At 39.7% G+C, this 17630-nt stretch overlaps 1 protein-coding gene across 6 annotated transcripts in view; it reads right to left on the bottom strand.

Annotated features, from left to right (window-relative positions):
- LOC127625196 (calcium/calmodulin-dependent protein kinase kinase 2-like) overlaps positions 1-17630 on the bottom strand; it is a 41027-nt gene that overhangs the window by 10987 nt on the left and 12410 nt on the right. For 5 of the 6 annotated variants that reach the window (XM_052100324.1, XM_052100325.1, XM_052100326.1 and 2 more), the window contains 5 exons: positions 9159-9789; positions 8077-8124; positions 7084-7137; positions 1318-1369; positions 1028-1161 (listed from right to left, as the gene is read on the bottom strand). In XM_052100324.1, the coding sequence (XP_051956284.1) occupies positions 1028-1161; positions 1318-1369; positions 7084-7137; positions 8077-8124; positions 9159-9789 (919 nt within the window). Of the gene's footprint in view, positions 1-1027; positions 1162-1317; positions 1370-7083; positions 7138-8076; positions 8125-9158; positions 9790-16390; positions 16450-17630 lie in introns of those variants that run through there. The other variant, XM_052100328.1, reaches the window with a different exon arrangement.

The following is a 17630-nucleotide window of genomic DNA, read 5'->3' as shown; positions in this document are numbered from 1 at the left end:
ATAAATTTGTTCTTACGTACATTGTTGCGTTTAAATTAATGCGTCAATTTATTTAAGAATCTTTTACAAACAATTTATATAGAAATCCATTCTTCCGTTCATTGTTGCATTGAGTTGCATTAATTTACGTAAGAAAGTTTTATGACAACTTTTACAGTAAATCGTTTGTACATTGTCATGTGTACATTGTAAATACTGTGTGCATGTAACAGTTTGTCTCCGCTGTATTCAAGGACTCTTATTTTGAAGTTTTCTCCTGCACTACATTTCCCAGACACCACTGCCCTAATCACTTCATAGTTATCCCCACCTGTATGCCATTCCCTCATTAAGTTTCCATGTGTATATATACCCTCTAGTTTTGTTCATAGTTTGTCAGTCCTTGAATGTTAAAGTTTGAATTGTTATGTTTGAATGGATATGTTTGCTAATGCGTTTGCTTCCGCTCCAGGGAAAACTCTACTCCTGTGTCTCCTTTATTCCACTCTAGCACACCAAACATTACAGTGCATTGTTGCACTTCAATAAATGTCAATTTATCTAACAATTTACGTAGAAATTCACACTTATGTACAATGTTGAATTGAATGCATTAATTTACGTAAGGTTTTACAAATGATTTACAAAGAAATTTGTTCTCAAGCACAATGTTGCATTGAAAGGAATGCAACAACAAATGTAAAAATTAACATTTTATAGTTTTAAAAAAATATTTCTGCTTGAACTCCCATGTTTCATGTACGAATCCCAGTATGTGTAACTCACTAAAGTTTTACGTCACAAGTAATTTACACAATCCATGTTTGTTTTTTTGTTCACTGGAAATTGGTGTAAAGACATACTTTTAATGGTTATTGACTAAATAACAGAAACTCATTTATCGATACATATTAAATTGACTTTTTTATTTAGGTTGCTCATATTCAACTGTGGCAAATTAAGCATGATGTCTACACGACTACAATTTATTTAATTATACATTTTCCTTTGACCCCCTAGACTGCCAAATGGGAATAAAAGCACTCACCTCCACAAGCTTGACCACATTAGGGTGATCGAGCTTCTTGAGGATGGCTATCTCCTGGTAAACACGCTCTAAAGGCCCTTTGGGCTGAGGGGGGCCCTCAGGGGCCAATTTTGCCCCACGAGGAGGAGGTCTGCCTGTTTAAAGCAGCACAAATGGAGAATGTGATATTCTGCTAGTTTATGAAACTGTGGCCCCAACCTCACATACACACACACACACACACACACACACACACACACTAAACCATAAACCCCGCTGAGCATTCCATCTGCTTTAAAGCACAAACTTACGAGGGAACCCAGCCTGCCTCATCAGTCGCTTCTTGGACAGCACTTTCATGGCCTGTGGAGAGCAGTGAGAGTGAGAGAGTGAGAGCAGATATCCACTGTCATTACTGATGCTGGCTCACATATGCCCCACTTTGCAACCAGCTCTATGTGACAGATGATAAAATATGCACTACTAGATAATCAATTAGTAAAGTGAAGCTTATATTCAAATACTACAGGTAGAACTGACATTTTTATAATCCAAAAATTGCTAATCTATGTCAAAATAAAATGAAATCACAAAAATACAGCATCTTGCATTAATTGCTGGCAACAGAATCACACAATTGTGAGTTAATATTTAAAGTTACAGGGAAAGACGAGAAATTAAAGATACTGATAATGTAAATATTGCAATTTATAACTGTGTTTGAAATGGGTTTCGGGTTTAAAATGCAGAAGTAAACTACAATGGGGTAACATTTATATAACAGTGAATAAGAGACCACAGCAAATATTATCTTGTGTTCCCATTTGCTCCAACAGCAAAATATAAAAATCCACTATTATGTTTCCATAACTTTCCAAAAGAGCAGGGGCGGTTCTGGGGGTTCCCCTGTGTCAACAGGTCTGGTCCCCCTAAATTGGAGTGGTAGAATGTAAAAGAGTGGTATTCTCATTTTCATACATATTTCCAGGTTTTTTTCATCAAGAAAAGTTTCAGCGCTTGATAAACGGTACGAGAATATTTTCCTTTTGCTCATATTTACATACAATAATTAGAAAAGTTAAATGCCATTTGATTTTAAACCATTTAAAAATCAAAGCACCACGAAGAGGCTATTTAACCGCAGCATTGTTAACTCCACACACATGATAATATTTACGTTCGTTGCCACGCGGAAATGTCAGCCCACCTGGGCAGAGCTCATTTACTACATGCAGTGACAATTTGATAATTTTTGTTTGAGTTTAATGTGAGATTTTATGATTTGAAGATCTATGTATTTTGCTATTTAGGCAATATTTTATTTTAATAATAATAATATATTTTGAGTAGGGTTTGAGGAAATTCCATTGCAGTAAACATTCTTTATTCCCGCATCCCGGCTCCCGGTGAACAACCGATTAACTATTCATGAAACTTTGTGGTTTACAGTAACCATGCACATCCCAACTTTCTTTCATCTGCTGAACTCAAACGAAGATTTTTAGAAGAATATTTCAGCTCTTGGAACACCTACAAAAACAGAGTGACAGAGTCTGACAACTTCCAGTAGAGTGAACGCTGGCGTGTTTGTCTTCCGCTGCTCTCAGTGTTCTTTTAAGTTTTTAGATGCTTTTGTTTTAGTGGCCTTTTGTATGAGCGACCTCAAGGAACTGGATTACCGACACACGACAGCAACCCGCTAGTTTTAAAGTTAGCAACAGCGATAACAGTATCATTTGTTCACGCGACTTTCGAATTGTGAAAAAATAAATGTGCAAAACCACGCCATGGTCAATAAACGAGGTGCAGATGGTACACACCATTAGTGATGAGCGAAATGAAATAGTCTCTCAGGAAGTGGCTCATACACGGCTACCACCGGACCTACCAACAGTGTAGGGAAAAGTAAAAAAAAAACTTAAAAGTGACAACAGAACCATCAAGGAAAAGTGGAAGTGGTTCGACCAAATGGATGCTATCTAAACCGGCGAGCAATGGGAGGGAGGGTGCCCTGTACCCAGCCATGATGGAGGATGGTACGTTTTGTTACGTTAACTCTATATTCTGCTTCAAAGCTTCACTTTATTTAGTTGACTAGCTACTGGAAGCTTGCTTCTAAAACAACCAGGCCAATTGAACTGTTACACTTGTGTAAAATCACCATGCAACAACTGCTTTATGCAGCACAATGAGCTAGTAGCTAACAGCTAGCAGTCGTGTTATTGTTTTGGTCAGTTTGTGTTGTGTTTAAGATGATGTCACAGCAGTAGAGGTGGTGCAACTATAACGATCAGCCAATAATCCCACCCACATTGAGGAGGCACTAAACTGCAGTGGAAATGCAAGCTCAGAAAAGTAAAGCGATTTGAGGCAGGTCAAACCGTAACATGCAGTGGAAAAGTGCCATAACACTTTTGTGACTTTTTAAATTCCCCACGGATTTCAGGGCGAGGAGGTGGTGTTGCCACTGTTTTTAGAAACTCTTTTAAATGCAAAACACTACCTATGGACAGTTTTGAGGTCCAACTATTAAAGATTGACATCTTGGGTCCTGCTTTCTGTGCACATGTGAACAGACCTCCCAGATTTAATAAACAATTCATCAAACTATTTTCGGAATTTCTCTCTGGATTGGTGTCTCGTGATGATAGACTCATTATTCTTGGGGATTTTTATATTCATGTATACTGCCCATCAAAACCTCTAGTAAATTAATTTATCTCCCCAAGTCTTTACATTGTCTTTAATTGTGTACGACATGTCACTGGTCCTACTCACAATATGGGTCATACATTAGAGCTTGTGTTATCTTATGGTCTTTCTGTATCCAAATTAGAGGTCTTAGATATTGGAATTTCTAAACATTATTCAATAATGTTTGAGTCTGTCTTACTTGTCCTTTCCCTACTTTTTTTCAGCCCTTACGTCACTCCCGGCCCATTCACTCGTCTACTGCCAATCTGTTTTCAGAATTTTATCTAACTCATTTCACAAATGATGTCTTAGTGTTATGATTGTGGGAAGGCAGGAGAAGGCAGACGGGAGTTTCGGATCTAAATGCGGTCTTTATTGCAACAACAAAATAAACAAACACAGGAACAAATGAAAAGTCCACGGGGCAGACAACAAGGGATCGTGACACTTAGCTGGACAAGACATTGAAGCTTTTAATGAATCTTGTACTTTTACACTTAATAATGTCGCTCCACTCAAGCCATGAAGAGTTAAAGGTGTTTCACAGCCTTGGTTAAATGACTTCACCCGCACTCTCAGACAAGAGTCCAGAAAAGCTTAGTGCAAGTGGAAACGAGACAAGTTTTAGGTCTCTTATGACATTTTAAAGGGGCATTTTACTTACAATCAGAGAGCTGTAAAAAAAGTGAAAGCTATGTTTTTCTCTACATTAATCTCTGATAACACAAATAGACCAAAAATTTGGTTCAAAACAATTGATTCTGTTTTAAACCCAACTAAAAATGCTTTTCTGGAGCCTACCCAAGAGACCTGTGAAACATTCTTTCAACTCACAAAATTGAGCAGATTAAAGGTGTGATTGTAAATGCACAATTTGATCAACCACTAATCCTTTCCCATCCAGCTCCCTGACTCACTTTGAACCAGTTATGTCAGCATAGTTAGCAGATGTATTCTCTAAGATGATGTGTTCCAGTTTCAAGCTGGATATTCTTTCTCTATGCCTTCTTAGAGAATTTCCAGTGTGACAGCTATAATTAACAGCTCATTAGCAAGTGGAGTTGTTCCAAGAAGTTTGTTAAATAAAAATCCTTTTTTGGATTTGGCAATAAACCAAAAATAACAGACCAATCTCCAAACTGCCTTTTATTTCCAAGATTTTGGAGAGAGTTGTTTATTCGCAGCTCTACACCTAAATCTAAAAACATTTAACATTTTAGATACATTTCAGTCTGGTTTCAGACACATGCACCGCACTGAATCTGCATTGTTGAAGGTCACTAAGGATATTTTACTCTCCATGGATTCAGGTTCGCCTGTCATCTTAGTTTTATTAGATCTCAGTGCCGCGTTCGACACTATCAACCATAATATTCTCCTCAATAATTTAGAATGTATGGTTGGCATCCAGGGTATGGCCCGCCAGTGGTTTTCATCCTATCTAAAAGAAGGGACGTTCTCTGTTAATTTAGGCATTTTAATTTAGGCATTAACATCAAGACATTTTTCTTCTACGTCAGCTCAATTACAGTGTGGTGTCCCTCAAGGGTCGATTTTAGGATCCTTGTTATTTTCCCTGTACAGTTTATGAATCCTCTGAGCTCTATTTTTCAGATGTACAGCATACCTTAACACTGTTATCCTGACGATTCCCAATTTTATTTCCCAGTGAGTGTAGACAAGAATTGTTCATCTGAGAATGCCTTAAATTGCTTCAAAGATATTAAACATTGGCTGGCAAACAATTTCTTACAATTAAATGAAAGCAAAACCGAAGTTCTGATTTTAGGTTCTTCCGTGTCCTCCTTACCTGGCCTGGTTGCCCAGTTAGGTCCTCTGTTGTCCAATGTACAAGATCATGTAAGGAGTCCTGGAGTGATTTTAGACTCCTCGGTACTTTTCAATAAGCAGATCAGTGCTGTTGTAAAGGGTAGCTTTTTCCACCTGACATCTATTGCTAAAATAAAACATTTTCTTTCCCATAAACACTTGGAAATTGTGATCCACTCACTTATTCCATTATGGTTAGACTATTGTAAGTCATTGTACTTTGGTTTGTCCCAAACTGCGTTATCCCGCCTACAGCTAGTTCAAAACGCAGCAGCTAAGCTTTTAACAGGGTCAAGAAAGAGGGATCACATTTCCCCGGTTTTAGCATCTCTACACTGGCTTCCTGTGAAATTCAGTGTTGATTTTCAAATTCAGATTTTTGCCTACAAGGCGCTAGCTATCTCATCTCGCGCGCCAATATACCAGTAACCTTTTACACCCTTACTCCCCCACCAGAGCACTCAGGTCTTCTGATCAAACTTCTATTGAGGGTTCCTCGTTGCCGTTATAGATCTAAGGGTGACCATGACTTTTCTTTGATAGGTCCTAATCTATGGAATAATCTCCCTTTCCATGTGAGGTCAGCTTCATCATTAGCCATTTTTAATACTACTTTAAAAACAAAAGCAATTTTTATTCTGTAGCTTTTGAATAGATCGTTGAATAGTTTGAAATGGACAAATACATTATGTTGTATTTAAATGTTTTTATTTATGTTATTATGTTTTATATAACACTCATATTGTTTGTTTGATCTGTAAAGCACTTTGGGTCAACTCGTTTTTAAATGTGCTCAATAAATAAATGTTGACTTGACTTGACTGTAGGTCCATACAATGCAAGTGAATGGGTGCCAAAGTTTTGAAACTCCAAAATCCACATAAGGGCAATATAAAAGTACCTCATACGACTCTGGTGGTTAAATCCATATCTTCTGAAGCAATATGATAGGTGTGAGTGAGAAACAGATCAATATTTAAGTCCTTTTTCTTCACTTCACTTTCTCCTTCTGTTCTTGGTGATCCACATTCGTTGTACATATCGCCCCTACTGGACAGGGAGGGAAATTTATAAAATAAATTGACAGATATTGATCTCTTTTTCAACCACACCTATCATATCATGTATGAACACATGGATTTAACCACTGGAGTCATATGGATTACTTTTATTATACCTTTATGTGGATTTTGTAGCTTCAAAATGTTGGCACACATTCACTTGCATTGTATGGACCAACACAGCTGAAAGAAAGAAAGTCCTACACATCTGGGATGCTAGAAGGGTAAATCATGAGATAATTTTCATTTTTGGGTGAACCATTTCTTTAATTTTGAGTGATAAGAAAGTGTTAATTTAAGGAATTCTGTGAGCATTTAATTTGCTGTAATTAACTTGTATGATGTATACGTATATCAGCATTTCATCAACCACTGTAGATTTCAGTATTGGCATGAGCCATTAAAACAAACATATCAGCTGGCCACATTTGAAAACACTGAGGGTGTGTATACATGTGTAAGATTGTGATGAGTCCCTGTTGCATCACTCACATAGTATGTGTTGTCGTCTTCATTGTACGCCAGCTTGACAACTCCATAGGAACCCTTCATGGGGAAAACAAGGTGTGTTGAACATGACAACTTGTAAATGGATATAATTACAACGCAAATACACTCGGTAACATACAAAAACACAGGGAAACAGGAACATAAAGTGGCCAAGCATTAGTGCTGTTTGATTAACTGGAGAACATACAAATCAAACCAAGCCAGTGAGCGACAGTCGGTCTCTTGATGAGCTCCATAGATGGGCATAATTCCACTTCTGTTCTTTGTCTCTCAAACCTACACACTCTCTCACACACACACACACACATACACACTGGTCCCAGCTGGGAGAGCAGATTGCCGTTGCAGCAGGGAATCCAACCCTCAGACACAGAGATGAGAGGAGAGCAGGAATCTCCCCATCCATGCCCTCAAATCGAGATGAAGCTTAGTGGAACGGCAACAGTGAAAACACTTCACTGCTCCTTTCAACCGCACTACTGCATTACTCTATATAATCTATATTACTAGCACATTCATTAGATGTTCTATTCCATTCTGTTCTGTTCCCGTAACGAAAAGTTATTTGGCGGTACTATGGAACAGTGATGACATCAGATGGTACAATGGTATTACAATGGTTTTGTTTGATCTTCAAACAATATCTTGCATGTCGGAGCATGTCCAAAACAAGATAATACCATGGTACTTTTTAAAGGTTCTATTCCATTCTATTCTATTTTATTCTATTCTATTTACAAAAAGTACCATGGGGTACAATGGTACAGAGGTGGTTATATGGTAAAAGCATGGTAAAATTGTCTATTCTATTGTATTCTATGGTATTGTTCAGTAATCGTGAATATGCAAGACGTGTGTGGCTTTTGATACAATGACAACAAAAGCTTAATTGCTATTTTAGTAGGGCGTTTATTCATCTTCCGCTCATAGCAGGGAATGATTTATGGGTAAATAATAAATAAAAAATGACCATACCTTTCCGATCTCATCTTTCAGCTTGTACTGGTTGAGCTGCACGCAGTCCTTTTGAAAGAAAAAACACATATGACACTGATCAATGATACTGATATCTTCTTTAGAGACTAGGTTAAAGTTTTAGCCCGTGAGGGAAAGAATCTACATCAGGCAGTGTGAGCATATCACTGCGGCATAAATTCAGCAAATGCAAACTTCATTCTCTGATCAAGAATGATGCTTTTAGCTTTCTGACTTCAAAGAATCACAAGCATACAGTATATGAACAAAATTACAACAAGGAATATTACAGCTGAGATGGGTTCACTGGCTAAAGCTACAGATATTTCTTATCTATTTAATGTCCTATTGGAACAAAGCAGAAGCATCTATAGGGGAACTTTCTATTGACAAGCACTATTAGGGAGGAAGGAAATTGCTTCTGTCTTTAACCTTACCTTACATGCCCTCTCAACCTTGTCTGCGCTGCCTTTGCAGAGAATGAAGAAAAGTAAATGTTCTTCTCAAAAACAACATGAATTCTGACACAAGAAGCTCAAATGATATCAGGCCACAGCAAGAATCTCATTTTCATTTTTGGGACAATTGTGGTGCAATAACAAAGAAAATTATGCTGTTCAGAGAGGTTTTTTTATTTTAAATAGCCTCCATTAAAGAAAAAAATTCCTGCTCTAGGAAAACGTTCTGACACATTCCAGTGGTTTGTGATCTGGATAAGGATTATATACATGTAATTTTAAGCATTTGGCAAACACTTTTATCTACAGTGACTTACAGTTTATTTGAGGAATACTGTACATATTATCAAATTGTGTGTTCCCTGGGAATCAAACCCATGACTTTGCCGTTGCAAGTGCCATCAGTTGAGCAAAAGGACCAATATTTCCTTTAAAAATGTCATTTAAATTGGATTTTATCGAGATTGCACTCACAAAAAGCCATTTCTAGCCAATAAAATATTTGAATGGCATGACTAGGAAAATACATATTCCCTTTAGAAATGTCCATGACTTTATTAATACTAGGAGGGGGTTACACTTCTAATTGCACTAAACCTATTGACAGTAATCATGGCCCCCTACCTGCAGGTCTGTGATGGAGACCCGATGAGACTCCACTGTGGGTCTTCGAGGGAGTCGTGGAGATGAGTGGGGGGAGGTAATCGGTGAGTATGGTAATGATGGGTAGATATAGCGTCCGTTCAGCCCCGGCGAACCACAGGGTGACGAAAGCGTCTGCGAGCGTTCCTGTAGGGAGAGCTTCCGGTCGGAGAGGCTGAGCCTTCCCCTGTGCTCCTGCGGTTCTGGGAAGAGCGCTTCTGGACGTCCCATGGTGTGGGATAAAAGATCACAAGATGCCATACGGAAGGGTGGTACCGGACCTGATGACCTCGGCTCCGGCGTTTCTGAGCTGTCCATGTCCTCAACCTCCTCCTCCTCTCCGCTCTCCTGCCTGGAGCCACCACTGGGCTCGTACTCCGTCACCACAATCATGGATTCCATCTTGTTGGAGCAAGGGCTTAAGCACGTGGCTGGGGAAGGGAGCATGGCACAGCTCCGTAGCAGGTCAGGCAGTGGCTGATTGGGTGGCTGTATCGAGGGAATAGGTGGGGCATGGCTAAGAGTGGCAGGGGCATCAGAAGAGGGCCAGGTGGCGACACACGGAAACATAGTGTCCTTCCCAAACACCTCCCAGCAGCCCCTCCATAAACACCTTTCAAGAAAAACATATGAGTTGGTAAAATATTAGGAATCAAAATGTACGGTACAGAATGTCTTTGCAAAGGGTCCCCACACCTATTGAACAATGAATTTACATGATTTTTATATTTATTATCTTTCCAGATGTTCAGATTACTGGATACGGGTTTTAAAAAATGTGTATAGAGCTAGCGCACACAAACAGCCATTTCTAGCCAATGGAATATTTTAGATCTCAGCAGAACTGGAAAATTGTGTAGTCATTATAGAAATTGTCTTTGGTTTTTCATGATTTTTTCAAATGTAACTAATTTCCGTAACTTTTCCAAACCTGGAAAACCTTGTTTTAAATTTCCAGGTTTTCCATGACTGAGCAAAACTATTTAAAAAAAAAGGGTATATTTACCTTAAAATGTTTCATGACTTTTCAATGACCTTTCAAGATTAATTATTAATTGCCTGTTTGTCAACAGTGTTACACATTGTTATAAAACTATACTACTTTCAAATTAGCATACCTGTATGGATTAAAATGCCTCAAAGTTTATCAGATTAATATGAATATTAATTAATTTCCACTGAAATTCCCAAAATTTCATGGGAAAAGTGTTTTAAGCCTTTGTTGTTTTGGCCTTTCAAGTGGGCTTCTTTAGCTCAGATCATGTGCACAAAGGCTCGGATGGCAGTGTTCACACTTGTTCAAATGAACCACACTAACAGAGCAATCACACCAGAGTTTGTTTTAATCAAACCAAATATGCCAAATGTGAACACACCCATATTCAGCATTACTATTTTTACCATTCACAATTATACCAGTGACCCATCTTTTCTGTCTCTAAATGTATTCTGAAAATTCCCTCATATTTCCTCTCTTAGGTTTTCCAGAACTGTGGGAACTCTGCTTCTAGGATAAAGCCTGAATGGGAATTGGGAACAAATGCTTGACTCTTCAAAAGCCTTTGCCTCAGATTTAGTTAAAGGAACTCAAGTTTTGCACCAAGTCAGGTCATTGTGCGATATATTCTCAGTTGACTTTTGTTTGTGTACTTTTATTTTGAAATTTCTTGTTAAAGTTCCTGTTCCCCAGTCGTGTTCATATGTCCTGTTTTCCCTCCATGTTTTTGTGTCTGGTTTTCATTGGTTCATTGTTTGATTACTTTGATTCAGTTCTAGTTTGTCATTGGTCTTATTTAATTGTCTTGTTATCTTGTTTTAGAGTTCTGTTTGTTCATTGGCCTTTGTTACCCATGTCTTGTGTATTTAAACCCTCATGTTTGCATTTGTCGGTGGTCAGGTATTGTATGTGTAACCTTGTTGTTCCGCCAAAGTTTAGTCTCGCCGGTGTACATGTTACTTAGTTGTTTTGTTCTAGTCTAAACCGGTCCGGTTGTTTTTGTTTCATTCACATTTATTGTTAGGGATTCTGGTTTCACATTTGAAGAATAAAACTGCATTTGGGTTCATCTGAACTTCATCACCTTCGTCTCTGCCTGTTTGTCAACAGTGTTACAGAATACCTGACCATCCATTATGGACCCAGCAGTACATCTCTTGGATCTTCGTCAGGGGAATCAACCCCTGGAGGCTTATGTTGTGGAATTTTGTGCTCTGGCATGCCAGGTTAACTTCGATGAGGTAGCCCTTAAAGACATTTTTTTGTTTTGGGCTAAGTGAGCCAACCTCTTCCTTTTATGCCTAGTGGTCGCTGTTCCCTCAGCCTGACTCGATATATCGACCTCGCCCTACTGGTTATGTGTTCACTGTGGGGGAGGCGGACCGGTGTCCTGTTTAATCTGGCCTTCGGTTTAGGGTATTTTTCAGATCCCTAACCCCTTTCCAGCCAGTGTTTCATGACATAGCCGCCAAACCAGAGTCTGCTGTCTCTGAGCCTTCCACGGCTCCCGTCTCGGAGCCCATACCTGCCACGGTCAGTGAGCCAGCGCCCATAGTCTCGACCATCCCCATAACCACGTTCCCTGTTAGCCGAAAGCGAAAGAGAAGGAAGAGGGCACCTTCTCCCCAGTCTCTGCTTGTGCTCAAGACTGCAGAGATCATCCCAGAGTCTTCCACAGCTCTGCCTGTTTTGTTCTAGCCATAGTCTAGTTAGGTCCATGGTTTTTGTTTCATTCACATTTATTGTTAGGGATTCTGGTTTCACGTTTGAAGAATAAAACTGCACTTTGGTTCATCTCAAATTCATCACCTTTGTCTCTGCCTGTTTGTCAACAGTGTTACACATCGTTATAAAACTATACTACTTTCAAATTAGCATACCTGTATGGATTAAAATGCCTCAGTTTATCAGATTAATATGAATATAAGATGTTTTGAACGTTCCTCAAGTAAAGCCTGCTCCAAAAAGACTACGTATCTCCATTCTCTCGAAGTGCTCCAAGTCTTTTTCTCTAAGTTGTTTTTTTTAATAGCCTTAATTTATATGCAGTAATGTTTTTGGCAAGCACATTTTCTTATCATTGCAGACTGTGTGTGTGGGTCTCACATAAAGAGAAAAGTATAAAAGCAGGTACAATAAAACAGACATTCATTACTCTGAGGGTTGAGGAAGGAGAAATCGTGTGGGCTGGCCCACCCCCTCTGTGCGTCCTCATTTCTATCTCTCACATTCACTGAGATTCAATGCTGCTTGGTTTTTCTTTCTCTTCCGTTCCCTGTCGTTTTCTTCATTGCGATCGAATCTCTATCTGTGATTTTGCTGTAATATCATCTCAGGGCTTTGGCCTCAAAGCGATCTCCAGTCAAGTCACCCACACAGCTGGAACTTGGAAGGTGTTCCCTCGTTTGTTCACAAAATATGGTGGGGAAAAAACGTTTTTTTTCAGCATTCCTCGTTTATGACCCCTCCCACTTCTATTTTCCAAGTTGTTAGCTCGTTACCTCGCTAAAACTCTAATTTTCACCCTACAACCCTAAATCAGAACATGCTAATGAAAATTCATGCATTTCTAGCAAAATTGTGGCAATTTTCGCAAACTGATCTACAACAAGATCAAAGACTTTCTGAGGTGAAAGTGACTAAAATAGGAGGGAAAACCAGCAAATAAATAAGGGGTTAGGGAAAGTCTCAAGCTAACAAAACTAACTACTGACAGCAGTTTATCATTGTTGCTTGCTAAGTCTATTCCTCACACTGAGGTTTAGGGATCTGAAAAATACCCTAAACCTAAGGCCAGATTAAACATGACATGAGCAGTTCACCAACATATTGCCAACGAACGGTCCAGTTGAAACTCCTTACGTGCATTCTTCCATTACTTTGACAGTAACTGTTACGTGCTCCGAGGATATGTTGTTCTTTTGTTGTTGTCTTTGCTTTCACTTTCTCTGCTATCATCTCTCAGGGCGGTGCTGTTGGCTGTCCGTAATCATTGTGACGCGCACCGGAATGGGCGTCCTTGCTATAAGAGATTGACGTGGACCAGAAGAGAGAGGGAGAAGGAGGGAACTGTTCGTTTTCGTTTCGGGTCACGCTGTGATGTTGGCATGTCTTGTTTTCTATTCGTTTTGTTACCTAAAGCTTATATTTTGAGTTAATAGTTTGTTAACGTTTTTTTTTTTTGGATTGCATTGGAAACTTGATTCTCTATGTTTCTTCTTTTTGTTTCTTTTGTATTGCTTTACAACCGGCCAGGGAGTAGTAATTAGGCAAGCATGTCACGTGACTTCCATTCATGCAACACCTAGGGAAGCACTCTGTTAATACAACAGGTAAGGAGCGGGTGCTACTTTTGTATGTTTTGAGTTTTTATGTAGAGTAGGTTAGCGAGGGCATGTTGCACCGCCGTCGATGCTGTTTTGTTTCTTTCTTTGATGTCGTAGTTTAGTGGGAACGGGAATGTAGTTAGAAAGTGGGTTTTGTTTTGATTATTTCTTTGCTTTAAGCCCCGTTCAGATTCCTACTCCCTGGGTACGGTATTTGGATTCGTTTTGTCTCTCTCTCCCTTGTGCACGTGGTTGCAATGAATAAATATATTAATTTACTTGATTTAAACCTCCTTATGTCTTCATGTCTTGTTGCTCCAATCCTTCGTTTGGGGCGTTTGAGAGATGTCGAAAAGATGAATTGATCGTTATAGCTGACCACTTCCGAATTTCTGTTAGCCAACAATTGCTAAAAAGGGAAATTAAAGATTTTTTATTGCATCGATTAGTGGAATTAGATATTTTGGTTTTATCTGAGGCGGAGGGAGAAGCAGATCAAATCGCCGATGATGCGCAAAGTATGAAGGCTGGGGAGGAAGTTGTGAAACTCGCTGGGACGGAGACCGAGGTCGAAAGCCGAGCAGCTTTTCCACTCTTCGAGCCGTTTTCCCCGGCTACGCCGGGATCGATAGGGAGGTCGAAATTGAAAGTTCGTCTCGCCCGACTCCGTATGGAAGCGGAGGAGAGAGTGCAAGCATGACAGGGCGAATTTGATCTGCGGCTCAAAATCCGTAGGTTGGAAATAGAGGCTGAGAAGGAAGTGAACTTGCGCAAGTTAGAGATAGAGGGGAGGACGCTCGCCCCTGTTACTGCTGGTCCAATCACTTCTGACTTGGTGAATAAAGATACTACAGTTCGCGGTTCTACAACCTCGGTGGGATTTGATGTGAGTAAAAATCTTCCTGGTGCCCTTGTTCAGAGAGTCGGAAGTGGATAGCTATTTTAGAGCTTTTGAACGGATAGCGTTTTCTTTAGGATGGCCAAAAGATGTTTGGGCTTTACTGTTGCAGTGCCGGTTGTCAGGGAAAGCTTTGGAAGTTTTTTCTGCACTTTCGTTAGCGGAAAGTTTACAGTATGAGACCGTCAAGATAGCTATCCTTCGTTCGTTTGAGTTAGTCCCGGAGGCTTACCGGCAAAGGTTTAGATACCACAGGAAGAGTGGGAATCAGACGTTTGTGGAATTCGCGCGCGAGAAAGGGGTATTGTTTGATAAATGGTGTGTATCAAGTAAGGTAACTGATTTTGCATCCCTCCGAGAATTAATGTTGCTTGAGGATTTTAAGAAAGGCTTGCCAGAACGCGTTGTTCTGTATTTGAATGAGCAAAAAGTCACTGATCTTGCCACGGCAGCCGTGCGCGCTGATGAGTTTGCGCTCACACATAAGAATGTGTTTTGTAGTGCGCGCCCGGATAGAAATACGACTGTTGGTGTAGCTCAGCCTCAGTTGTTTCAGGGGAGATCTGCTAACGAACAGACGAAGATGGCGGGTGAACAATCGAAAGAGAGACGTGAGTGCTTTTATTGCCATAAGACTGGTCACGTTATTGCAGATTGTTTAGTGCTGAAACGCAAACCGCAGAATGGTTCACAGCAGAGGCCTCTTGCTTTTGTGAACACGGTTCCTGAGGATGCCACAGAAGTGTCACCTGATGGTATATACAAGCCTTTCTTATTGAAAGGGTTTGTATCGTTTAGTGGTAAACTTGAGGAGCAGGTGGAAATACAGATTTTGCGTGATACAGGGGCTGCTTATTCGTTTATATGTGCTGATGCGTTGCCCTTTTCTGATCAGTCACATTTGGGATCTAGCATATTAGTTCAGGGATTCTGTATGGAAGTGGTGAAGGTGCCTTTGCATCGTATATATGTGAGGTCTGAATTAGTCACGGGATTTGTCAATGTGGGGGTACGTTCTGCGTTACCAGTTCCAGGGGTGTCATTTATTTTAGGAAATGACTTGGCTGGAGGGAGAGTGTTACCTGCACTAGAAGTAGTTGACAGCCCTGTGTTGACTCCAGAATCAGAGGAATTAGCCCAGACATACCCTGATCTTTTTCCGGCATGTGTTCTCACTCGGTACCTCAGTAATTACGGGGGTGATAAAGATACCTTTAAAAGTCAGTGCCACTAAACTGGATGTGTGCCACTAAACTGGATGTGTTTTTATTCAGATAAGTTGCTATAAATATCTTGACTTTAACTTACTTGCTCAGCAATATTTTCTTCAAATTGTTGCTCTGCCATGACAGTAGTTGACTTGAAAGAGATAACTCACCATAGAAGCGGACAGCATTCACTGATGTCCACTATAATGCCTTGAGGCAATGCTGAGAAACCAACGCACACTTGCATTGTGTTAAGAATGTCAGTCTGACACATTTTGAAAGCAACAAAGCACGAAAAAACAAGCTTGCATTGTTAGAAGCATCTGCATTTACGTACTTACATAGTGTATATTTCAAGTATCTTTCTATATAAGTATCTTAAGAATCTTAAACTATTAAAGGGGTAATAAAATGCCATTTTTTTATATATAATTGTATTATCTTCTCTGAGGTACACTGATAATGTTAGTAAAGTTTTTTGCACCAAAACTGTCATAGTTTAGTAATAAATGATCATTTTCCACCCTGTCTCTGACCTCTGACTGAAACGCTCAGTTTTGGCCTCAGCGTCTCCTTTAGACTTCAATGTAAACGACACCTGTTCTGAATGTCTAACATCGTGCAGCCCCTCATATTCAGCTATATTTCAGGGTTTACACACAACGTACGTCCAACACATTGCATCCGAATATATTAAACTTCACTCAAGCACAACTGTTAACACTCAGCACCATAACAAACAGTCATGACATTAGAAATATTCATGAATTAAACTGTTTTCTCACATTTTTGCTGTCAAGTCGAAGTGTTTTTAACTGCTCCATTCTTCAATAACAGTTCCTTTGCAAAGCTTGAATCTTATTATGACTGAGTTACAAGCAATACGAACTGAGTGCTAGTGGGTGCGGCCAAGGGCGTGATGACACTGCGATGAGCAATGTCTCATGACGTCATGAACACACAGAGTGGGAACAATAAATGCTCTTTATAGACTGGGGAGGAAGTTTTGTGATCTGACATTTACAGTATGTTTTAGTAGTACAGTTACCTCTTATATGTCTAAATATAAAAGAAAATTAGATTTTCCATTTCATGACTCCTTTAAATTTGGTGGTTTACCATTTGTACTATGGACATGAATGATCCCTGAAATCGTGTGGATTGATCAGGAGAGGTGTGCTATGACTTCTCAAAGCAGTAAGGCTTAGGACATATGATTTTTGTTTTATGGACAATAAAATGGATTTAAATTCCCAGTAACCACATAGCAACCACCCATAACACCCTAGCAACTGCATATCATAATGCTACAAGCATTCTTGTTAACACCTTAACAAGCATTTAACAATGCCCTAGCAACAACCCACAACACCCTCGCATTTTTTTTTTTTTTTTTTCAGAAAATACACAAATCTAGATTATTTAGAATAGATCATTAAAATATCTCTCTGTTTCTGCCTACCCATCTCATACTGAGATAAACAGCCCCCAGGAGAATGAATGAAGGATGATACATGACATCAAAATGACAACAACCATCAGCCAAGTGATTGCACTGTCACGCAAGATGTTACTGCAGCATCCTGTGTTAACATTCCTAAAACAAATATCGTTAGTTAACTGGACAAAAGTACTGCTCATTACTACTTTACCAAACAATTGACACTGACAAGGAGGAAGTCTCAATAATAATAGCCCTTATGGAAACTCTTGCAGACTGCATTTACTGCTACCAAGAGGAAGAGTATAGGCCAAAGTTTGCTTTGGTTTTCCGCATGCCGCGTCTCACACGCATTGCATTTGACACGGATTTCGTCATCAGCACAGTATGCACGGACCGTCCGTTTGCAGTTTGGTTTTTCTAGACATGTGTGCAGTCCGCATCTTTGCGCGTTGGCAGTGCGAGCCCTTGCCGTTGACTGTTCTATGAGAGTATCACAAAGCAGTAGTAGTGCGCATTCGTAAAACGCGTTCCTATGGGCTCACGGTCACAAGAGTATACTTTGAAAGGCTGAGTGCTTCACG

This window comes from Xyrauchen texanus, chromosome 31 (assembly GCF_025860055.1).
Source record: "Xyrauchen texanus isolate HMW12.3.18 chromosome 31, RBS_HiC_50CHRs, whole genome shotgun sequence".
In the NCBI taxonomy this organism is placed as follows: Eukaryota; Metazoa; Chordata; class Actinopteri; order Cypriniformes; family Catostomidae; genus Xyrauchen; species Xyrauchen texanus.
The sequence above is the reverse complement of the archived record's forward strand: the minus strand, read 5'-3'. Positions and strand labels throughout refer to the sequence as shown.